At 41.6% G+C, this 26,107-nt stretch overlaps 2 protein-coding genes across 2 annotated transcripts in view; both read left to right on the top strand.

Annotated features, from left to right (window-relative positions):
• Nucleotides 1-26,107, top strand: part of LOC126484055 (retinol-binding protein pinta-like) — a 308,676-nt gene that overhangs the window by 69,879 nt on the left and 212,690 nt on the right. The gene's annotated exons all lie outside the window — the stretch shown is intronic.
• Nucleotides 1-26,107, top strand: part of LOC126484056 (retinol-binding protein pinta-like) — a 141,804-nt gene that overhangs the window by 47,130 nt on the left and 68,567 nt on the right. Inside the window, exons 2-3 of the mRNA XM_050107406.1 lie at nucleotides 8,119-8,283; nucleotides 19,087-19,246. Of these exons, the coding sequence (XP_049963363.1) occupies nucleotides 8,133-8,283; nucleotides 19,087-19,246 (311 nt within the window). The 5' untranslated portion in view covers nucleotides 8,119-8,132. The remainder of the gene's footprint in view (nucleotides 1-8,118; nucleotides 8,284-19,086; nucleotides 19,247-26,107) is intronic.

The raw sequence follows: 26,107 nt of genomic DNA, 5'->3' as shown, positions 1-26,107 counted from the left end.
GCCATTTGTAGCTCACAAGGGGAGGCCGCCAATTGTGAAATTCAGATTCGATTCATACTGCGCATACTAAAAGCTCATGGCCAGAGGTGTAATGTGGCAAAGCACCAATATGCACTTCTCACCCGTTGTCGAAAAAATCGACAGTTAAAAGAAACCGTTGCGGTGAAATACTCTCTACGATTAACGATTTTCTACAGCGTCGTGGCGCAGCGGTAAGTGCTCGGGTTCGTAATCCGAAGGTCGCCGGATCGATTCTCGCGCCATGCAACTTTTTTTATTATTAGTTTTTTTTGTAATTCAAATATATATATATATATATATATATATATATATATATATATATATATATATATAACTATTAATGAATTTCTTATGCATGTTGGTGAAGGCGGATCGCTCTCCAATTGTACCGACTCCATTTTTCCGTTTGTTTGACAGGGTGTACCAAAGCTCTCACGTCCGCACTGATTTTCGCCGATGTTATGAGTTGCGCTAGGGACCGCATCTACCTTCTTTCGAAGTTAGCAGGCAACTACGCTGTTTTGCGGCGGCTCGTTTCGGCCCATTCGGCCACTGTCCTTCAAGTGTAACGAGCGAGTAACGGAGTTTATATTTCATACCTGCCACAGCAAATTTGTGTTCGTGGGGTTTCTATTCTAAGTCGAACGTTTGACTTACCGTATACGTATTCGTTTCGGAATATCGTTTCTACGTCTTCCGTTAACTATACGTGGCTAACATTGTGAAGACAATTAATAACATTTGTGAAATACAACTTTGTTTGCGGAAAACATAATGATGTTCGAAGACGCCAGTTTTTCCACGACAAACGACTTTCAACAACTTATTATATGCATAATTGTGGCAACTGATTGCCGGGAATTATATATATATATATATATATATATATATATATATATATATATCTGCGCCACGACGCTGCAGAAAATTATTAATCGTAGAGAGTATTTCACCGCAACGGTTTATTTTAACTGTCGATTTTCTCGACAACGGCTGAGAAGTGCATCTTGGTGCTTTGCCACATTACACCTCTGGCCATGAGCTTTTATTATGCGCGGTATGAATTGAATCTGAATTTCACAATTGGCGGCCTCCCCTTGTCAGTAGGTAAGTGGGGTTTCAATTTATTTTTGCCTGTTTTATGCTCCTGCTTCTCAGTTTCAACAAAATCTGGTCCGTTTATAGTTAAAATCATCCATAATTTTTTTTATTGTCCATCCGTTTGGGAGCCAACAGTATACCACAGAACTTGAATTTTTTTTCCTTTTTTTTCAACTTGTTAGGCAATAGTAGTAAATGTTTCCTGTTCTTATGTACTGTTACAGTGTTATTAGCACATTTCTCATGGAGCCATAGGAATAATTAGGAGCTCGGATACCAACTGTCTAAATAGAACGTATGACCTTTGTTGAGGTATGGCAATTATAAACTCACAACAGCTTCGAAAGATTTTCCCCAGTCAGCGTTTCCGAATTCTATTTCCGTGGTGGCGCCAGTTAGACAATATAATCTAGAATATAATTACTTTGTACGTCACAAATAACGAAAATTTTAATTCCAAATCGATTATTTTTTGTATACACTGCTTAAATAAGAGCTGCTCTTTGAAAATTAGGAGACTTTCATCTATTACTGATTTTTCGAAAGGAAATATGGCCTTAGGAATTTTTTTTTTCTGTGTGTGCTCTACAATGAGCCGCATTTTACAAGAGATGAGGCCGAATTGTCACTAAAGGGGAATAAACGAAGAATCAGTTTGTACCGTTCCGTGGACATTATGTGTAAAAATACTGGTTTTTGAAGCAAAGAATCTGGTGCCCAATATTCATTCACTCATAACTTTTTAGTTCTTGGCATAAGAAGGTAAAACGCCAAGAAGGAATAAAATTCTGCAGGTTCTATGTGCTTACATTGTTCCAACTTGTTGGATACTGAGGCCATTTTCTGGGTAATAAATATGCAATGATTATTTATCCGCTTACAAATGGCAGAGACAAATTCAAACGACATAAAATGCAAAAAGTCTAAATGACTTTTTGAATTATCGAAGTCTATGCGCTCACCGCTAAATGTTTTCACGAAATGGAGTTTCGTCACAGTATGATTATCCCACCAATCATACATTCTCTTTCGTTACTAACAAGGGGAGGCCGCCAATTGTGAAATTCAGATTCGATTCATACTGTGCGTAATAAAAGCTCATGGCCAGAGGTGTAATGTGGCAAAGCACCAAGATGCACTTCTCAGCCGTTGTCGAGAAAATCGACAGTTAAAAGAAACCGTTGCGGTGAAATACTCTCTACGATTCATAACTTTCTACAGCGTCGTGGCGCAGAGGTAAGCGCTCGGGTTTGTAATCCGAAGGTCGCCGGATCGAATCTCTCGCCATGGAACCTTTTTTTTAGTATTTGTTTTTTGTAATTCAAATGTGTATATATATATTTTTAGTATTTGTTTTTTGTAATTCAAATGTATATATATATATATATATATATATATATATATATATATATATATATATATTTGAATTACAAAAAACTAATAATAAAAAAAATTTCATGGCGCGAGATTCGATCCGGCGACCTCCGGATTACGAACCCGAGCGCTTACCGCTGCGCCACGACGCTGTAGAAAGCTGTTAATCGTAGAGAGTATTTCACCGCAACGGTTTCTTTTAACTGTCGATTTTCTCGGCAACGGCTGAGAAGTGCATCTTGGTGCTTTGCCACATTACACTTCTGGCCATGAGCTTTTATTATGCGGAGTATGAATCTAATCTGAATTTCACAATTGGCGGCCTCCCCTTGTAAGTTGCACCTATCACCTCACCTTCTTTTCCCTCTTTACAAGATAACCTTCTGGAAAAGTTCTTCGTGGTGTTGAAGAATCAGCAGTTCCTCCGGACACATCCGGATCTTCGTCCGAAGTATCACTGCCGTCTTCATCACGACTATTCTTGAGAATTCCCACAATTTCCTGGTCCGATAAATTACGTTCCAACATTGCTGTCACGTCTCCCTATCTGCCTAGAGTATATGAATGCCCGTAGATGTTTGAAATACTATCGGCTGAGCATACAAGTGCGCCATTAGCCATCTGGGCATTTTACCTCCTGGGAATACATGTTTGCCCCTAGCCGTGAAAGGATTAAGCAGATGTTTCAGCGGGTGAGCGATATGGGGTGTTGTCCCATATTGCAGGACAACAGCGGTTTCCATACAGTTGAGGAGATCTGGATAACATGCAGGTGACACGGATTGAGCATAAAGGTGCTTGTGAATCTACTCCACACAGTCACATACGGCGCATGCAATGGCTGTTCGAGCACATGACGTGCTTTAACAATAGCTCAGATTCGGCAGTTCTGGGTATTCACTGCACCCTGCAGCGTAAAATGTGCCTCGACACTCCGTGGAATATTGTCCAGCCACATCCATGTCCACAACAGAAATCGAAGAGGAAATTCAGCATGTTGGTGCGGATCATAAGGTGTCATTTGCTGCACCGTCTGGATCTCGTACGGGTACCACTCTAAAACAGACTGCAAGAATCTGCATACTGCTGAGCACAGGGTGGACATTTCCCGTGACACTTTACGAGCACTAGCACTAATCGGGGCTCGTCCTGCACTGTCAGTTACAGTTACAGTTACAGCAACCCGTCTGTAAATTTCACTGGAACGACACATCTTCCTCTTCCAGGTGCCACACCAATCTCACCCCTGTTGTAACTGATCGGTTAGTACGGGTTATTCCTTATTATTGGGAATGGAAATACTTATTGCTTATGAAATTAACGTGAGAAGAGTAGGGTCGCCACCGACTCTAACCATACAACTAATCAAAGATTTGGTCGAGTCGGAAAATAAATTAATTTGATCACAGACCAAAAACTCACAAAAATACATACGTACTGATGTCGCTCATAGGGGATACGATGTAATTAATAGTGTTCCCCGTGCACTGTTCACTACAATCAAACATTTAAAATAAAATAGCACATCCAAGAACACTGCGCAGAAGATCAGCTCCCAGCAACACACCTGAAAATAAGACTTAATCTAAAGCATTTGTTATAAAATACAAAGGGAGACTAATCACTGGACCTGTGCATAAGGAAACGCTTTGGATGTGCTAACGGGAAAGCTACGAGGTGAGTGGCTTAGGTGGAAAAATGTAATCTCGGAACACAAGAGAAAATTGTAGATAAAATCATTTATTCCTAAGATAAGGATGTGAGGCATCTACACGATTCCTGATAACACATGGTTTGTGGAGACACAATTTCTAGGTATGGTACCAAATTCCAACAATATCACATCACACAATCATGTTAACATTATCTAAAACAAACATGCGATCGGACAGTTAGTGATGCCGGTAGCCCAACAACTATAATGTTCTACCACGTGGTTGGCTCCCCACGGACGAAAGACACATAAAGCAAGGAAAATTTATGAGAAGGCAAAGCTCTAAATTTTTAGAAAGGTTAAAGCTTCTGCAGGCACAGCTGAAGGCAAACAGACATTCATACAGAAGCGAGTGCTAACTTCTTATCGACACCTTTGTGTGGCGCTCTTCCGGCGGATTCAAGTCTGCTACAGAAATTTGCTAAAGGAAAAATCTGCCAAAGTTTTGCATTCCTTGCTGCGACAAGGCAAAGCAATCTTCCAGATTTGAAAAGCGAGACCAAAAGCTAACAGCTCTCCCCTCGCCAAGTAACAGCGCGCCACGCGGTCAGTCTAACTCACCCTGCCTCGACTGGAGCACAGCTGTGGACGCTTCCCGTACCGGCGGCAGACTGCCTTCCGCTTCTCCAGCCTCTTCCACGCTCCGCGTGGACCGGAAAACCCAAAGATGCCATTTCCGCCACCAACCTAACGCAGGTGGATTTCTCACAAGTAGCGTAAACCTCTTTGCCGACTTGACCACTACGAGAGTTGGCTATTCTGTACAACTCCTGCTGAATCTGTACAACTATCGCAGACTTTCTGCAGCAGACTACGCCACCGTCTAGCAACGTGACACACAACCACATTCATTCAATCACACTACTATGAGAGTAAAGAGAATAGATAAACGAGGAAAAGAAAGAGAAATGGTAATGAAAATGGGCTACCGGACTAATGAAAAGTGGATACAGGACCCTTTCACTGTTTTCGAATTTTATTATCATCTTCTTCAAACCATTTAACGACATCTGGCCTCTCCTCTCAGAGCTTTTACCCGGCGATACTCTCTCAAAGTAGCACTGTAATTGTTACCGTTCACATACAGCACTTCCGCTAACAACGCAGGGTCTCTCTTCTCTATATTCATATTGTTCACGCACGTTGTGGCTTGTGAATTGACAGCGCGGATGTCATACCGTCGTACAAACAGTGGCAAAAATTGGAATTAATTTTTAAGAACGTGAATCGGTTCCGGATCAACACATTATCACACTACCAAGTTTTCCTGCCATACAGCAGTTACAGCCCTCGCTGGACGACCGTGAATCGCTGCACTTCATTCATAACCACCCGGTATCACGAGCCGAACGAATTTCTTATACATCTTCTACAAGGTTATTAAGGAACCGGGTACACCCTTTTGCGCGCCGTTCAGGTCGTTAATCTCTTTTGTTAACGACGCTGCCACATTAGAAATTTTAACTTTCATGGGCATAACTTCTTGCTTTGCAGAGGAAACACTAACTTGACTGAGAACGGCTGACGTAGTTCCAACTAATGTTTTCATGTTACTGAATAATTCCGCTGATGGATCTTTCGGTTCAGTTCTCTGTGTAGCTTGTCCAACATCCATAGCGGCTGTCCGAACATTGCCTTGTTCGGCAATACCGATCTTGATTTGTCTAGTTTTTTTTTTTCAGTAACAACCAAATATTCTCAAAAATTGAAAAATTTAACTAAGTGAGCATTAGAACTGTAATGATTACTTCTAATATTCAGATCCACTTGTTTTAAATGAGATAGCTACGCTAAAACACATTAATAAATAATAAACAATGTTGGAGCGCTTAATGTCTTAGGTCATGTGGCGCATTTGTTCCAAAAAATCTGCTCTTGCCATTCTAAAGTCTGTACACTATAATTTAATTTTGAAAGATTAAATTAATTTTTACTCGTTGCAAGTCTACCAAATCGTGGTAGCAACTACGGTGAAATTATATCAACTCTTTGCTGATTCCAACTACGAAGTCCTTGATATTTACAAAAAATCTCTTTTCCTTGTACAATTACTAGACTCCAGTGGTGATACTAGGCATCAGCGCTCTTACAAGTACGTGTAACAGAGAAATTACGAACATAAAATACACATCTATACAATCAAAAAGTTTCATTTAATTGCCTACTACTTATAATATTTGCCTCGTAGTGTCTGTTCTCATCGAACCGCCTCTTTCGATCAAAATATGTCAGAACACTTTTAAAGAGAATATAGTGATATTATATGAAATTGAATATTATGATGTAAGTGCTGATTCTCGACACATCATCTGCTTTTGGAATGTACGCAGTAGCAATATGCGTACCGATCGCATAGTGACCAATAATGTTATAAACTGTGGTACCCTAGTAAGATTATCACTTCTTCACAAGAAAATACTTCAAATTCCACTTTTCTTCAACATTTCGACGCTTGTCAGCAATTTGTCATTCGTTTATTACTACCACTTAGCTTTGACAGAGACATGGCAGATACAAAGGGCTGAAATAAAATTAGTAATTGCTGCCTGACATAAGAAATAGAACACTTTAACAAAATTAACAGTAAATTGTAGCGCACGATATAACTGTATGCTTTGAACTGCGAAAACGAAACAATTCAAGTCAAGGCGCATCGAACAAATGAAATAAAACCATCCTCTATTATGTTTCTTGGCAGCTGCTTTCACTCTTGGCAACGATACTATACAGTGATTTTAAGGAAAGGCGCGATATGCTTTACTGGGCCATTTACACGAATGCAAGGAGGAAAGAAACGGGTAGATTTGCCTACTCATCAGTCAGTGAAACCTGAAAGTTTTGCTGAAGATCTGTTCGTACACGAAATGAAAAACCCTGGTCCAGTGCGAGCATCACTCGTGCACTGACGGTTTCGCACAAACTTAATTACGCATATAGACAGTTCATCCATTCCGGGACTCGACATTTCTGCCTGTTTCGACACTGAACTGGCAAGATATCGGTCCCAAGGATTACAAGATTTTCGAGAATGTTTTAAATTCAATAATTTAAATGTGACATAGTCATGCAGGAGGCAGGTGATCATTACTAAAATAATTGGTAGTTCTGCGTTCAGGCTGAGCGGGTCGCAATGTTAGATGTCAAAGGAACTAGTCCGCAAATATTAGTTTGACATACAGCTTGAAACGCCATATCTACATGCAGTATTCGCTCCTGGATATATGATGATGGATAAATTCCCCAACGTAACATGTGCGCGATAAAGTCACGCCTCAACTGACGTTTGCCTTTTATCTTTGGAACGCAGCTTGCCTGAATGCAAAGATAGTGACTGTATTAATTTCAAATTTGAACTCTGATAATAATGACAAAAGAAAACTTTTTGGTATGATGTGATTACTAATAAACAATTTTCGGGAAACTTTGGTTTACTTCTACTATGAAATCTTGATTCTTTCCAAATTTCATGATTCTAGGCGAAACGGAAGTACCTTATAGGTTTTAAGGAGCGAGTTTGGAACTGTCGAAGTACGTGTCATAAATGGCCGTATGTTTTGGTGCCGTTGACTTAGAAACTTACATTTGTTACACCGCCGAATTCCTATAAACCTTTGTATGTGACATAAATTTCAATTTGATACGTCTACCAATTCCTGAGAAGAAGAGTTTTTAACATTTGGACAGGCAGACGCCCTCCTGCGGGAAAGAAGCGGTTGTTACCGACTGAGACACGGAAACGCAAAGAAACATTCGCTTTAGAATGAACAAAAAAAAGTAGCTGGTCATATTGCGTCGAAGAGCAGCTGTATTTGGAACGAGCGGCGAAATTTGCACCCACGCTCTGTACATTTTGAGAACTTTGAGTATCATCGGTGACTCTGGCAATGCGCCCTTGCTTCTGCTTACAGAATACCAGCCAGCAATGAGCGATCGCTACAGCTTCATCCCTGCGACGCGGGAGCAGATGGAGACCATCAGGAAGAGACTGGGAACAGATGAAGAGGACATCAGGAGGGCCATCACGTCTGTTCGAGACTGGCTCAGGATGCAGCCGCATCTGCCCGACCAGATGGGTCAGTCAGCTTTGTGACTACTCTAGTTTACTCTTCTAAAATCCCCAAACCATAATTCTGACTCAAGAGTTGATTCCTTCAAGTATTCTTTCGCTCTTCAATTTTGAACAAATCATTTCCTTACATTGCTGTTACAGTGGTAATTAATCAAACTGATGTTAGTGCTGCTAGTGGTCTAGGGGTAGCGTCTTTGATTCATAATCAAAACGTGTTCGGTCCCGGGTTCGATCCCCACCACTGCCTAAATTTTGATAAATAATCAGCATTGGCGGTCGAAGGCTTCCGGCATAAAAAGTCAGCCTCATTCTGCCAACGGCCTTGTCAAAGAGGGTGGAAGAGCGGATAGAGGTTCAGGGCACTGTCTTGTCCTAGGGGTGGGAAATTGCCCCTAAAGGCGGAAGAATCAGCAATGATCAACGACATGAGGATGCAGAAGGTAATGGAAACCACTGCATTAAAGACACGTAACGTGTATCCACAGGACATGTGGCCTGTATTTGAAGAAGTGTCATGATGATCTCTCCATTGGCAAAAGATTCCGGAATAGTCCCCCATTCGGATCTCCGGGAGGGGACTGCCAAGGGGGAGGTTACCAAGAGAAAATGATTGAATAATCAACGGAAGGATAACGTTCTACGAGTCGGGGCGTGGAATGTCAGAAGCTTGAACGTGGTAGGGAAACTAGAAAATCTGAAAAGGGAAATGCAAAGGCTCAATCTAGATATAGTAGGGGTCAGTGAAGTGAAGTGGAAGGAAGACAAGGATTTCTGGTCAGATGAGTATCGGATAATATTAACAGCAGCAGAAAATGGTATAACAGGTGTAGGATTCGTTATGAATAGGAAGGTAGGGCAGAGGGTGTGTTACTGTGAACAGTTCAGTGACCGGGTTGTTCTAATCAGAATCGACAGCAGACCAACACCGACAACAATAGTTCAGGTATACATGCCGACGTCGCAAGCTGAAGATGAACAGATAGAGAAAGTGTATGAGTATATGGAAAGGGTAATGCAGTATGTAAAGGGGGACGAAAATCTAATAGTCATGGGCGACTGGAATGCAGTTGTAGGGGAAGGAGTAGAAGAAAAGGTTACAGGAGAATATGGGCTTGGGACAAGGAATGAAAGAAGAAAAAGACTAATTGAGTTCTGTAACAAGTTTCAGCTAGTAATAGGGAATACCCTGTTCAAGAATCACAAGAGGAGGAGGTATACTTGGAAAAGGCCGGGAGATACGAGAAGATTTCAATTAGATTACATCATGGTCAGACAGAGATCCCGAAATCAGATACTGGATTGTAAGGCGTACCCAGGAGCAGATACAGACTCAGATCACAATAAAGTAGTGACGAAGAGTAGGCTGAAGTTCAAGACATTAGTCAGAAACAATCAATACGCAAAGAAGTGGGATACGGAAGTACTAAGGAATGACGAGATACGTTTGAAGTTCTCTAACGCTATAGATACAGCAATAAGGAATAGCGCAGTAGGCAGCACAGTTGAAGAGGAATGGACATCTCTAAAAAGGGCCATCACAGAAGTTGGGAAGGAAAACATAGGCACAAAGAAGGTAGCTGCGAAGAAACCATGGGTAACAGAAGAAATACTTCAGTTGATTGATGAAAGGAGGAAGTACAAACAAATTCCGGGAAAATCAGGAATACGGAAATACAAGTCGCTGAGGAATGAAATAAATAGGAAGTGCAGGGAAGCTAAGACGAAATGGCTGCAGGAAAAATGTGAAGACATCGAAAAAGATATGATTGTCGGAAGGACAGACTCAGCATACAGGAAAGTCAAAACAACCTTTGGTGACATTAAAAGCAACGGTGGTAACATTAAGAGTGCAACGGGAATTCCACTGTTAAATGCAGAGGAGAGAGCAGATAGGTGGAAAGAATACATTGAAAGCCTCTATGAGGGTGAAGATTTCTCTGATGTGATAGAAGAAGAAACAGGAGTCGATTTAGAAGAGATAGGGGACCCAGTATTAGAATCGGAATTTAAAAGAGCTTTGGAGGACTTACGGTCAAATAAGGCAGAAGGGATAGATAACATTCCATCAGAATTTCTAAAATCATTGGGGGAAGTGGCAACAAAACGACTATTCACGTTGGTGTGTAGAATATATGAGTCAGGCGATATACCATCTGACTTTCGGAAAAGCATCATCCACACAATTCCGAAGACGGCAAGAGCAGACAAGTGCGAGAATTATCGCACAATCAGCTTAACAGCTCATGCATCGAAGCTGCTTACAAGAATAATATACAGAAGAATGGAAAAGAAAATTGAGAATGCGCTAGGTGACGATCAGTTTGGCTTTAGGAAAAGTAAAGGGACGAGAGAGGCAATTCTGACGTTACGGCTAATAATGAAAGCAAGGCTAAAGAAAAATCAGGACACTTTCATAGGATTTGTCGACCTGGAAAAACCGTTCGACAATATAAAATGGTGCAAGCTGTTCGAGATTCTGAAAAAAGTAGGGGTAAGCTATAGGGAGAGACGGGTCATATGCAATATGTACAACAACCAAGAGGGAATAATAAGAGTGGACGATCAAGAACGAAGTGCTCGTATTAAGAAGGGTGTAAGACAAGGCTGTAGCCTTTCGCCCCTACTCTTCAATCTGTACATCGAGGAAGCAATGATGGAAATAAAGTTTCAGGAGTGGAATTAAAATACAAGGTGAAAGGATGTCAATGATACGATTCACTGATGACATTGGTATCCTGAGTGAAAGTGAAGAAGAATTAAATGATCTGCTGAACGGAATGAACAGTCTAATGAGTACACAGTATGGTTTGAGAGTAAATCGGAGAAAGACGAAGGTAATGAGAAGTAGTAGAAATGAGAACAGCGAGAAACTTAACATCAGGATTGATGTTCACGAAGTCAATGAAGTTAAGGAATTCTGCTACCTAGGCAGTAAAATAACCAATGACGGACGGAACAAGGAGGACATCAAAAGCAGACTCGCTATGGCAAAAAAGGCATTTCTGACCAAGAGAAGTCTACTAATATAAAATACCGGCCTTAATTTGTGGAAGAAATTTCTGAGGATGTACGTCTGGAGTACAGCATTGTATGGTAGTGAAACATGGACTGTGGGAGAATCGAAGCATTTGAGATGTGGTGCTATAGACGAATGTTGAAAATTAGGTGGACTGATAAGGTAAGGAATGAGGAGGTTCTACGCAGAATCGGAGAGAAAGGAATATGTGGAAAACACTGATAAGGAGAAGGGACAGGATGATAGGACATCTGCTAAGACATGAGGGAATGACTTCCATGGTACTAGAGGGAGCTGTAGAGGGCAAAAACTGTAGAGGAAGACAGAGATTGGAATACGTCAAGCAAATAATTGAGGACGTAGGTTGCAAGTTCTACTCTGAGATGAAGAGGTTAGCACAGGAATGGAATTCGTGGCGGGCCGCATCAAACCAGTCAGTAGACTGATGACCAAAAAAAAAAAAAAAAAAAAAAAGTGTGTTTAAATGCTATCGCGTGAGACTGCTACAGACTATATTTTTTATGATTTTTAAAATTTAAGTGGAGTGTAGAGTAATGACCAGTTATAGAGAGACAGAATTTTCAGGCAGATCCCAGGCTCTCAGGGAGACTCAAATGGGAATATTTTGGGGGGAGATTTCCAGTTGTAGAATTTAGCTTGCAAACAAGGAATACCCCAGGAAAACTTTGTAACAGATTCGAATGCTTCGCTGGCAGGCTGTATTTCCATAAACCGAGCACAGATGAATGTCGGAATCGTTTGTGGCACTAGCACTACGTACTTATATGAGTTGCTTGGTTGATCCTGAACGTCAGCAGACTCTCCGCGACGTCAAGCAGTTGTAAATTATAGTAACGAAGTGCTCTTCCTGGGGACAGCAGTGAACAGAGAAGAGTAAGTAAGAGCTGAATCAACAGCTCCTGCAGTAAATTTGGTCCCTGAGGCAGAAGGCACAGTAAGTACGAGTAGAGACCAAAATGACGGGAAGAACGAACGTTGGACAGTGTTTTGAAACAGGTGTGGACAGCATCCGGCTCACATAATCACGGTTTCGAGTGGCAGGCAGGCCTCGTAGGCGAACGGAATAGCCTGTATGGCAGGCGTGGCTTCGCAGGACCCTTCAGAGCACTCTTGTTGACGTCGAAGGCAGTGTGCTTGGGTAAGCTCAGAGAACGTCTGCGATGAACAACAGCATAGCACTTCCTACAATGAAGGCAGGTGGTGTGAATAATTGCCTATGGATAACACTGCAGTAGCCAGCGCACATGCCGAATACTACGATGGCTGGACAGTTTGCCAGTCACCATCATGTTAGCTCAGCAAGCTGTAGGTAGCAGTTTTCTCATCGATAGTTGCAAAGTTGGAAGGTCACAGTGACCAGGTGTGTTCACCAGCACATTCGGAGGCAGAAGTCATGTCGATGAACAGTGGCAGCTTATCAGTGGTTCGGCCTACTAGCTGCTCCATAGTAATTTAAAGACTGCCTCAAAGGCTCACAAGCCTGAGTTTTTCGTACTACTAGTCTGAGACAGTGACATTATGTTGGGCCAGTAACGAACGAGTGTGGCCTACGTTTCCGAATGGCTCTCGGAGCTGCAAGTTGTAGCTGTCCCGCCATATCAGCAGGCTGGTAGATGTTATTGTGAAGCTTCCACTATTTCTATCGAACTCATGCTATGCCGTTACAAAAATGTGCTTGCTTCTCCATTACATCTACAACGATACTCCACAATCCACCTTACGGCGCGTGGTGGAGGGTACCACATACAACCACTATCCATTTCCATTCTCATTCCACTAGCAAACAGAACGAGGGAAAGTGAGTGTTCATGTGTTTCCAAATGAACCCTAATTTCTCTATTTTGTCTACCTGGTCCTTACGTGGAATGTATGTTGGAGGCAACAGAATCGGTCTGCAGTCAGCTTCAAATGCCGGTTCTCTATAGTGTCGCCTTCCCTCCAGGGATTCCCGTTTGAGTTTCCAAAGGATCTCAGTAACACTTGCTCGTTGTTTGAACCTATCAGCAACAAATCTAGGAGCTTGCATCTGAATTTCTTTAATGTCTTCCTTCAATCCCACCTGGCACGAATCCCAAACACTCGAGCGGTAGTGAAGAATAGGTGGCATTAGCGCCCCATATGCGGTCTCCTTTATAGATGAATCACACTTTCCTAGAACTCTCCCAATAAACCAAAGTTGACCACTCACCTTTCCTACCATAATCTTCACATACTCCTTCCATTTAATACCTCTTTGCAACGTTTCACTCAGATATCTAATCGATGTCACTGTGTTAAAGGGGACACTACTACTGCTGTACCCGAACATTACGGGTCTGTTTCTCCTACTCACCTGTTTCTTCTACTCATCCACATTAACTACTTTTTTTTTCTTTTCTTTTAGAGCTAGCTGCCACTCATCATACCAGCTCACTGCTGAGGTCATGATGCCAAGTTTACGATTCAAAGTACGGCAATCTCTTCCAAGTGTTCCCCACAATGTCAGCTTCCTGCTTGTTTGTCTTTTTGATAGCGACAAAGGGCGTGGGCCAGGCTTACCTTGCTCATTGCTCACTGGAGGAGAATTTGAGGCGATTTTACATTTATCTATAATACATTTCTGCCTTGTAACGGCGAGTTATGGAAGTGGTATGTGGAACCACTATATAACTACAGTAAAAGAAACTATTTGAAGTATGGTGCTATCAAAGAATATTACAAACCAAGTGAAGTAGTGAAGTATGAACTTAATAAATACTGAATAGAATAAGAGTCGTATTCACAAAATTTATTTGGCGTCAGACATAAAAGTGACAGGGAGAGAGCCCCGTACTATCGAAAGTTGTTGTTATGCTTTAGCTTGCTTACTCGAGGCACCTGCACAGCCTCGTCACATGTTGAATAGAATGAGGCGACAGAAGTTATAAGATTGCGATGCGCACGTATACAGATGGGATAGTATCGCGTACACAGGATATAAAACGGAAGTGTATTGAAGCTATAAGGTGAAGCTGTAAGGTGATCCCCGTGGAAAGGTTTCCACGTGATTATTCCCACACGACTGGAATTAACAGATGTGAACGCAAAACGGTAGTCGGAGCTGGACGCATCGGACTTTCCACTTCGAAAATCGTTAAGGAATTCTGTATTCAGAGATCCACAGTGTCAAGAGTGTGACGAGAATACCACATTCCAGGCAGTACCTCTCACAACGGACAACACATTGGCGGACGGTCTTTCTTAATAGCCGCGAGCATAGACGTTTGCGTAGAGTTGTCAGTACTAACAGACAAGCAGCACTGCGTGAAATAATCGGAGAAATCAATAAGGAACGTACGAGGACGTATCCGTTAGGACAGTACGGTGGAATTTGTCGTTAATGGGCCATGGCAGTAAATGATCAACGCGAATGACTGCTCACTGCACGGCATCGCCTGCAGCACCTCTCCTGCGCTGGTGACCATATCGAAAAGACGCAACACGACAAGAAAACCATGACGTCGTCCGATGGGTCCGGGTATCAGTTAATTGATGGTGGTATTCCAGTGTGGCGGAGACCACACGAAGTCACGATCTCAGGTTGTGAATGAGGCAGTGCGCAAGCTGGTGGTTAATGAAATGACACTGTTTTCATGGAATCGTCTGGCATATCTCAACCGATCATTAAAAGGTTATGTTCGGCTATTAGGAGGCCATTTAGAACAATTCCTGGACATCATGACCCCAAACAATGATGGATTTTATACGGATGACAATCCTGATGTCAGTGGGCCACAACTGTTCGCAATTGACTTGAGGAACATTCTGCAGAACTATAGTGAATGATTTGGACATCCATGGAACATGCGTGCGACAGAATCGAGAAGTCTGGTCCTACACAGGATCCTGCACCGGCAACACCTTCTACATCTACATCCATACTCCGCAAGCCACCTGACGGTGTGTGGCGGAGGGTACCTTGAGTACCTCTATCGGTTCTCTCTTCTATTCCAGTCTCATATTGTTGGTGGAAAGAAGGATTGTCAGTATGGCTCCGTGTGGGCTCTAATCTCTATCCTCATGGCCTCTTCGCGAGATATACGTAGGAGGGAGCAATATACTGCTTGACCCCTCGGTGAAGGTATGTTCTCGAAACTTCTACAAAAGCCAGTACCGAGCTACTGAGCGTCTGTCCTGCAGAGTCTTACACTGGAGTTTATCTATCATCTCCGTAACTCTTTCCCGATTACTAAATGATCCTGTAACGAAGCGCGCTGCTCTCCGTTGGATCTCCTCTATCTCTTCTATCAACCCTATCTGGTACGAATCTCACACTGCTCAGCAGTATTCAAGCTGTGGGTGAACAAGCGTACTGTAACCTACTTCCTTTGTTTTCAGATTGCATTTTCTGAGGATTCTTCCAATGAATCTGTCTGGCATATGATTTACCGAAGATCAACTTTATATGATCATTCCATTTTAAATCACTCCTAATGCCTACTCACAGATAATTTATGGGATTAACTGCTTCCAGTTGCTGACCTGCTATATTGTAGCTAAATGATAAGGGATCTTTCTTTCTATGTGTTCGCAGCACATTATACTTGTCTACATTGAGATTTAATTGCCATTCCCTGCACCATTCGTCAATTCCCTGCAGATCCTCCTGCATTTTAGTACAATTTTCCATGTTACACTCTCTCGATATACCACAGCATCATCCGCAAAAAGTCTCACTAAACTTCCGATGTTATCCACAAGGTCATTTATGTATATTGTGAATAGCAAACGGTCCTACGACACTCCCCTGCGGCACACCTGTAATCACTCTTACTTCGGAAGACTTCTCTCCATTGAGAATGACATGCTGCGTTCTGTTATCTACGAACTCTTCAATCCAATCACACAATTGGTCTGATAGTCCATATGCTCTTACTTTGTTCATTAAACGACTGTGGGGAACTGTATCGAACGCTTTGCGGAAGTCAAGAAACACGGCATCTACCAGGGAACCCGTGTCTATGGCCCTCTGAGTTTCGTGGACGAATAGCGCGAGCTGGGTTTTACACGATCGTCTTTTTCGAAACTCACGCTGATTCCTACAGAGTAGATTTCTAGTCACCAGAAAAGTCATTATACTCGAACATAATACGTGTTCCAAAATTCTACAACTGATCGACGATAGAGATATAGATCTATAGTTCTGCACATCTGGTCGACGTCCCTTCTTGAAAACGGGGATGACCTGTGCCCTTCTCCAATCCTTTGGAACGCTACGCTCTTCTAGAGACCTACGGTACACCGCTGCAAGAAGGGGAGCAAGTTCCTTCGCGTACTCTGTGTAAAATCGAACTGGTATCCCATAAGGTCCAGCGGACTTTCCTCTTTTGAGCGATTTTAATTGTTTCTGTGTCCCTCTGTCGTCTATTTCGATATCTACCGTTTTGTGATCTGTGCGACAATCTAGAGAAGGAACTACAGTGCAGTCTTCCTCTGTGAAACAGCTTTGAAAAAAGACATTTAGTATTTCGGCCTTTAGTCTGTCATCCTCTGTTTCAGTACCATTTTGGTCACAAAGTGTCTGGACATTTTGTTTTGATTCGCCTACCACTTTAACATAAGACCAAAATTTCTTAGGATTTTCTGCCCAGTCAGTACATAGAACTTTACTTTCGAATTCATTGAACGCCTCTCGCATAGCCCTCCTCACACTAAATTTTGCTTTGCCTAATTTTTGTTTGTCTACAAGGCTTTGGCTATGTTTATGTTTGCTGTGAAGTTCCCTTTGCTTATGCAGCAGTTTTCTAACTCGATTGTTGTACGACGGTGGCTCTTTTCCATCTCTTGCTATCTTCTTTGGCACATACTCATGTAACGCATATTGTACGATAGTTTTGAAATTTGTCCACTGATCCGCAACACTATCTGTACTTGAGGCAAAACTTTTGTGTTGAGTCTTCAGGTATTCTGTAATCTGCTTTTTGTCACTTTTGCTAAACAGAAAAATCTTCCTACCTTTTTTAATATTTCTATTTACGGCTGAAATCATTAATGCAGTAACTGCTTTATGATCGCTGATTCCCTGTTCTGCGTTAACTATTTCAAATAATTCGAGTCTGTTTCTCACCAGATGGTCTAATATGTTATCGCCAAGAGTTAGTTTCTGTTTAACAGCTCAAGGTAATTTCCGGATAATGCACTTAAAAAAATTCCCTGGATTCTTTGCCCTGCCACCCGTTATGAACGTTTGAGTCTCCCAATCTGTATCTGGCAAATTAAAACCTCCACGCAGAACTATAACATGGTAGGGAAAGCCTACTTTCACAATTATTGGCGGCTATAAAGGCACCATGCCTCAGTATTTGTGCAGGGGACTTGCAACGACTTGTTGAGTCCATGTCACGTCGAATTGCCACACAACGCCTGGCAAAAGGAGCTCCAACGCCATTTTCATACGTATCACGTGACTTTCTTCACCTCAGTGTACATTTATCCAAAATTTACGGCCAGATGATGATTAGCAACGACCTGCAGTAATTTGTTTGTAGAAGCTTTATAACACATAATTGTATGAAGATTGTGCGTCACAACAGATCACTGACCACTTGCCCTGATCTCTCTTGAACTCCGGCCTAGTCCATTTAGTGAACGGTAACTATAATAAGAGGCAACGGCCTTGCCGCAATGGATACACCGGTTCCTGTGAGATCACCGAAGCTAAGCCCTGTCGGGCGTGTCCGGCACCTGGATGGGTGACCATCCAGCCGACGCGCGCTGTTGCCATTTTTCGGGGTGCACTCAGCCTCGTGACGCCAATTGAGGAGCTACTCGACCGAATAGTAGCGGCTTCGGTCAAGAATACCATCATAACAACCGGGAGAGCGGTGTGCTGAACCCACGCCCCTCCGCATCCTCCTATGAGGATGACACGGCAGGCCACTCGTGGCCTTGAAGACGGAATGCTTTAACTATGATAACGTGTAGAAAGTGCAGTCTCGATTTTCTTGTTGGTGACTGTAGTTGAGTCCTGATGCAGTCTTGTGTTGCTGTTGATACTGTCTTGATAGGCCGGCCGCGGTGGTCTAGCGGTTCTAGGCGCTCAGTCCGGAACCGCGCGACTCCTACGGTCGCAGGTTCGAATCCTGCCTCGAGCATGGATGTGTGTGATGTCCTTAGGTTAGTTAGGTTTAAGTAGTTCTAAGTTCTAGGTGACTGATGACCACAGAAGTTAAGTCCCATAGTGCTCAGAGCCATTTGAACCATTTTTGAACTGTCTTGATACGGGCCTTGCGTAAGCTTTTCTCCGCGTTTGATGGGCGGATGTGCAGTTGGGAACTGCTTGTGTGATGCAAGGTGGAAGGCGGAAGCAGTGTGCCCTGTGTTGCATGCCAGTCTTAAGTCAGTTGCTCCTGAATACTAGCCAGCTCGTCACTCTTCCATGTGCAGCTACGATCCGTAGCTTCTGCAGGGTACAGCAATAACTGAGGACAGAAGCCTATGTAAGACGCTCACCGAGAGATGACACAGGTTAGTGGAGCATTCATTACGGCACCCAGAAACAGTGAACTGTCGCTGGAAGGAGAAGGTCACAATTAGTAGAGGCTGACCAGGTCTAGAGAGGAAGCTGGGTGAAGCAATGACACACATGTGTAAAAAATAGCACACGATGGGAAAAGGTGGAGGACAGCATCGTACCAGGTGAAAGTCTGAAAATTTAAATAAAAACCTACCTTCCAGTTATAGCTGTTACAGCATATACTGTTTGATTAGTGAGAAGTTTTGCGTAATAACCCACACGTACATTTGTTACAGAAGATGCATTCATCGAAAGGATGTACATAAACTGCAAGTGTAGCATAGAGAGGGTTAAGAAAGGCGTGGACAACTTCTTCTCTATGAGGACCAGGTATCCAGAGATGTCGATGAACCGTGACCCTATAGGACCCGACGTTGTGACAACTATGGAGCACCTGTAAGTACCCATGAAATCGATCCACAAGTTTTATGTTCTCTTGTCAAATACTGAACATTCTTTTGCAATCAAATAACTGACGGTATAAATTCAAGTGCGAGGAATAAAACTGGAAATGTGTAAGGCAATAATGTAGATTATCGTCCTGTTTTGCTTGTACTTCTAAAAACCGTAATTAGTTTTTTTTTCCTTTCAAAAGAATTCAGCAAAACCTAAATCTGTTGCGACCTCCTCATGGAGATTAAATTCCGAACCCAATATGCCCCGACTCAGAGACACGCAACTAATTTTTAACGTTTAAAGCTGCCGAATAATGACACACTGTATTTCTTAAATGAAACTAATTTTTCTATAATTTTAGAAAGAATTTTAGAAGAACGGTTCAACATAATAACATGTGTCGAATTTGGTTAGATAGTGACCAGATAACATTGGCGAAAATTACTGACGTGCCGTCTGGATAAAAAGTTCTTATGGTCATGACTGACACGTCAAGTGCTCAGCATTTTGGCTTTGTTCACTGATACTAGTAATTCCTAACAGACGAAACAGCACGATGAATTTCATCTCTACTTATCATGTCACGACATTTCATGTGTTGCGATGTCTTCAGATTCTCCTTAGGATTAAAGGGTGGAATCGACTGAATGAGTTTGGGATACCAGTACAATATTTAACTCATTTACTAATAACATGAATACGTGAGATCATACAGATTAAGATTTGTCTTGATCAGATCAACTGGCTACAACCATCATATTCACAAACTGAAGGTCCCCATCATTAAATATTAATAAAACCACAAATTATTAATAAAGATTTGCATTAAATAAAATTTAAATCAATTTTAACATCATATAGTCATAAACAGAACACTTTCAAAGTGAAATTTTAACAACAGAAACAAATTACTTTCGGAAAACTCAGATTGATAAAAATTTAAATTAATTTTTACATCGTAATTACAACAGTCTAAGAAAATGAGCCACCATAAGGAAACTTCAGAGATACATTAAGTCTAAAAGATCAAATTCTACCATAAATGCTTTAACAATTAAGAACATTATTTTTCTTTTTTCAAAGAAAACGGATGTTTGTCGTTAAAAAACTGCCATAAACATACACCTTGTCGTACGATCCTCAGTCACATTCGCACATAAAAGGCTCACGAAAACGCCACAGAAACTAACCTAAAACATTTCCGTAAAGAAACAGAAAGCAACTATCTATTATTCTATCGACGACACAAGCTAACCATGGTAGACAGGACCAGTACAAAACATCGTTAAAACGTCTAGCAAACCGACTGTTCAAGTGTTAACATACAGTCGGTAGAAAACGTGTATCCTACACAGTAAACACAATACATTGTGGGAAGCCACCCCACATCATCAGTTATTAATCCCTTCTAGGGACGCACTGTTTGTGAGTCGCTTTCAGAAAATGTGGTTTTAGTAAATACCAGATTACGGAACGGTACCTGTTAGTGCATAATGCTGCATGGCACAGCCAGCTACATACACGCCATGGACGTAGTATAAAGCCGTATGTCACATACCCAAGGAACCCCAGCACATTCCAAAATGGTTCAAATGGCTCTTAGCACTATGGGACTTAACTGCTGAGGTCATCAGTCCCCTACAACTTACAACTACTTAAACCTAACTAACCTAAGGACATCACACACATCCATGCCCGAGGCAGGATTCGAACCTGCGACCGTAGCGGTCGTGCGGTTCCAGACTGTAGCACCTAGAACCGCTCGGCCATTACGGCCGGCCAACACATTCCAGCCAGTATCCGTAAGCCACAGGTTCCAGCGACTCAAGTCTGTTCATCTCAGTAGGCCCACAATAAATGCTATCCGTGCTGGCGATCTCACACAGACACGCCCCCTCTCGACTTGCACCAGACTTCTACTGGTGGCCCACCAACACCGTCAACACTCATGGCGTCTCTCACAGGCCACTCTGTCAGTCTTCTGCACCGACAGATGAACGCCTCCTCCGCCAGACATTCACGCCACTCTAGCTAACGGGTAACCACAGAAAGTGGTGCCAACCTAGGAAAGCTGGGCAAAACAATGCGATACTTGTCACACCCCGCAGATAAATGTCCGTACGTGTTAAGGCATATGGAAGTAAGAAAAAGCCGTATAATTAAAAACTCCGTGGGTAAAGAATCAGCTAATCTTATTAGCTGATTAAGAAGCTTGTAAATGTTCAGAAAAAAATACACCTATGTAGCCGATCGCAGCTTTAATCAGATTAATAAGTGCCCGTTTGATTTAGGAAATGGAGTATTCATGAAGAATTCAGGAATACGTTAGAAACAACAGATATATGTAGCGAAGCAAACGCGATTTCATTATTACATGAGATCCCTGAAGTACTCGACAATTTATGGTTATTTGTGCAGATTCAAGGAGTACAGCAACCACAATGTGTATACTACTATAAAGACTGAGTTGTCGAAAGTAATCAAAAGAACTATTAGGAAGGGCTCACAGGCCGAAATTAGATTTTACGATCTCTTGTATCAACTGGAAGAAGCTAACCAAGTTGATTGGGTGGTAACATATGCAGACGATATCTTGGGATGTGGTGTCAAGGAGCTCAAGAGCGTAATTGGGGGATGGTAGAGTGGACGTCTTCCAGACGCAGGAGTGGTGTGTAGATAACAAATTGAACATAAAGCAGCAGAAAAATACACATTAACTCTTAAAAGGTCAATTTTTATTATGCTGTAAAACTATTGTTATGAAGCATCTTTAGCTCCAGCGCACAGTACTTTAGTGTCCAGTTGTATGAAATGCGTAAATTATCACAATGTAGCCATAGAATATCACATAAAGCAGGCAAGATTACCTCCACACAACTAGAAGCCACCGCTGTAAGTGGTGAGGACTTTCCACGATGCCATTATCTTCACAATCATAAACTTTGCAGCAAGTGTCTTGGCACGGACACTTCTGTTCGCACAACAGGAAAATCCTGCGACGTGCACAAAAGGGTGTGCTCCTCAAACTCACAGGAGCCTTTGGCATCACATCAAAAAAAGTTTTGTTGGTGATTCTCCAGATCTGTCGAGTGGACATTACATCGAAATATCGTATGATCTCTTACTGAATACGTAAGAAGATTTGGCAAAAGCCCAACAAACGATAAAAAACAAACAACAAATAAGATGAAGGGAAGTTTAATTTTATCTTATATAAGATGAAAGTTTGTATTCGCTAATGTGAACGAGCATAACTTAAGTGGGGCTCATCACAACTGCAGTCTTCGTTTCATTCCTTAAGGAATTTGTATTAAATCATACTTACACTCTGGGTGCGGATGTTCTTCTAAATACGAGCAGAAAAAGCTATTATAATTCAGATAATTATTAAAAACATAGTAAAATTTGTCGAATTGAGTACTCATCATATGTACACATAGAAAATCAACTATTACTAAAGGAAAAGGTACTTTGTAATAAAACTATGGTGGTATACATTTCAAAAGGTCACTGACAGATGGCACTGGTGTAACTGCAAAAAACTAAATTATCCCTTCCTTCCAATTTTCAGGCTTATATACTTTAAGAGCATGGAAAGAATCTTTCGTTATGCATTGTGCCCAACGCCCACTGTCTTTTAATTCAACAGAAGCACACTCATATGATCACAGAACTATGGAAATTTCACTTGATCTCCAGTCCATACAGAACGAGAACAGTGTACTCAAAACCACGTTAATAACAATACCACAAAGAAGTACGGCCCGAGACAAAACTGTACCACGAATAAATTAACCAAATAGGACGTAAATTTGTGGATGTGACCTGCATGCACACACAAACAATTTTTTTGCAGTTTCAGAGAAACTGGATGCGATATTCAAGAGAAAGAGCTTCTCAAACTGAGCAAGTCATTAACGCGCTGGTGCACCTCTGACCCTTAAGGAAGCAGCTATTCGGCTTGGCACTGATTGACAGAGTTGTTGTATGGCCTCCTGAGGGATGCCGTGCCAAATTCTGACAAACTGGCGTGTTGGATCGTCAGAACCCCTAGCTGGTTCGAGGACTTTACTTATAATACTCTTAACATTCTCAGCTGGGTAGAGATCCAGTGGTCTTGCTGGCGAAGATGCAGTTGACCAGCGTGGTAAAAGGCCGCAGAAATTCTCGCCTTGTGCAGGAGGGGATTTTCTTGCTGAAATGGAAGTCCAAGGTGGCCTGCCACGAAGAGCACCAAAACGGAGCATAGAATATCGACGACGTACCGTTGCGCTGTAAAGGTCTCGTGGATGACAACCAAACATGTCCTGCTATGAAATGGAATGGCACCTCAGCCCGTCACTACTGTACGGAGGGTGGCATCCATTTTGGTATCCCACTGCTCTCCAGGGCACTCTGTTCGGAGCGGGACTTACCACTGTAGACAATTCTACTCCAGTCATCGAGATTCGAGGCTACGATGACCATCAAAGACCTGTCTGGAGACCCCTCAGACAGCAGTAGGGTACCAACCCCTACTGTTGCCCGCCGTGCGGCCGGACAACCAGAAGTAAGGTCTGGGGTGCCACTTTATTTCATAGGAGGACCCCTCTGGTTGTCTTCCGTGGAACCCTTACAGCACTGCGGTACGTTGACGATATTCTGTGTTCCGTTTTGTTGCCCTTCATGGCAAGCTATACTGGGCTTAAATTTCAGCAAGATAAAGCCCACCGCCACGCGGGATTAGCCGACCGGTCTCAGGCGCTGCAGTCATGGACTGTGGGGCTGGTCCCGGCAGAGTTTCGATTCCTCCCTCGGGCATGGGTGTGTGTATTTGTCCTTAGGATAATTTGGAATAAGTAGTGTGTAAGCTTAGGGACTGATGACCTTACCAGTTAAGTCCCATAAGATTTCACACACATTTGAGCATTTTTTTGATAAAGCCCACCCACAGGTAGGTACAGTTACTACAGCTTGCCTTTGTGCTTGTCAAATCCTACCTCGGCAGGCAATATCGTCGGATCTCTCCCTAATTAATAACATTTGGGGCATCGCGAGTAGGGCCCTCCAAACAACTAGCGATTTTGACGATCTCACAGCCAATTGTACAGAATTTGGTACAATATCCCTCAGGAGGGCACCAAAAACTCTATCAGTCAATCCCAAAATGAATAACTGCTTGCATAAGGACCAGAGGTTACTAAATTGCTCAATTTGTCAAACTCTCTCTCGTGAATAGATCACCCCAATTTTCTGAAATTGTAATAATCATTTGCTATCTCTACAGGTACATCACAACTACCGATTTCCTCCCCAGTTGGATAATTCTTTCGTAGCGTATTTTTTTGTCTTGAAACGTATTTCTCTTCAACTGTCATCCTGACTAATTAAGCTCTATGTTGAATATTTTTTTTTTTTTTTTAAAAACGCTACAATTGTAAATAGTTCTTTTCTACAGTTTTGAAAAGGCAATTTAGAAATCATGTGAATCATGTACTTGACAACATAGCACCATTTGACACACAAATATGTAACAAAAAAGTATTATTGTGAAGCATTTAAGAATGACATCGTTGGCATCATTGTGATGTCACCATATAATAACAAAACAAACTGTAGGCCTACAAAGCAATAGTTGCCAAAAACACGAAAACTGACATTCTTTTGAATTAAATGACTTCAAATTGTTTATATAATTTCATAGTATGTTGTTTATTTTATAAATATAACAAACATGATTATACTTTATATATTTCAGTTTAATGTAACCTACAAACTTTCTTTCTAACAGTAGTGATCACACATTTTATTCAACAACCTATAGTCCACCAACTTTTAACTATGTGCAGCCATGCATTTAAAATGTCAGGCAGTTTCAGAAGTTTTTCATGAGGTATTAGCATTTTATGCTCAGCAGTCAGATTATATTTTATAATTCGTACAAAACACTTTAGTAATTTTTCTCATACTCATGTTGACCTTCACAAAGTTGTCAACCAGAATCAAATACTACCAGTATACTAGACCTATTGCCTACTCTTCACGAAATATTGAAATATTGAAAAAGTATGCATGATAAACAATGACTCTACTTTCATGTTACTCAAGAATTTCAATCAGCAGATTAAATCAATCTGTGGGAGGTTTTAGTGAAAATGTTAACTTCAGTGATGGGTCAAAAAGTCGCAAACTGCCAAATCAGTGTTTCTAGTACATGCTTTGGTAAAGATTCACAAAAAAATTCAGATCAAATACTTTTTTCTTGAGATTCTGTTGTATTTGCACTGAACATAGCAGTGGTAAACTAGGGCACTTATGATCTCACAGTACCATTTAATTAAATATAAATGACACACCTTTCTGGGACTAGAAAGCAAAATATAACATTTATTACCTTTTATGTTGGGAAACCTCTTACATACGAAACACTGTTTATATTTACGAAATTTTCAATATATCTGAAGTGTTTTATGCAAACCAAAGGTGGAAATTAGAAAACAATTTTTATTAGATTATTAAATCTGTGGTATCCTATGCTGTATTACTGCTTTTTTAATTAGCTGAAGATAAATAGATATTAATTACTGTCATTTTGGGAAATATACATACATACATTCTGAAAAATAAATTTGGATTTTTACGTAAGAGGATGTCAGACTGATAATATTTTGCTGTTTATTATGTCTATAGTCAGCTGATGTTAGGAACTCAATACATCAAGATCCTTACTGCATTAATAATGCTTGAGAGAAACGAAGATATTAGATTTTTGCAAGCTGTGTCCACTCCATTACTGATGTCATGTCATTATGAGAGAAAGGCTCAGTGGGCGATGGTGTTTGTCAAACCCAGAGAATAAACAAATTATGAAAAATTATGCAA

Source organism: Schistocerca serialis, chromosome 6 (genome assembly GCF_023864345.2).
Source record: "Schistocerca serialis cubense isolate TAMUIC-IGC-003099 chromosome 6, iqSchSeri2.2, whole genome shotgun sequence".
Taxonomy (NCBI): Eukaryota; Metazoa; Arthropoda; class Insecta; order Orthoptera; family Acrididae; genus Schistocerca; species Schistocerca serialis.
This window is presented reverse-complemented; position numbering and strand designations above follow the sequence as displayed.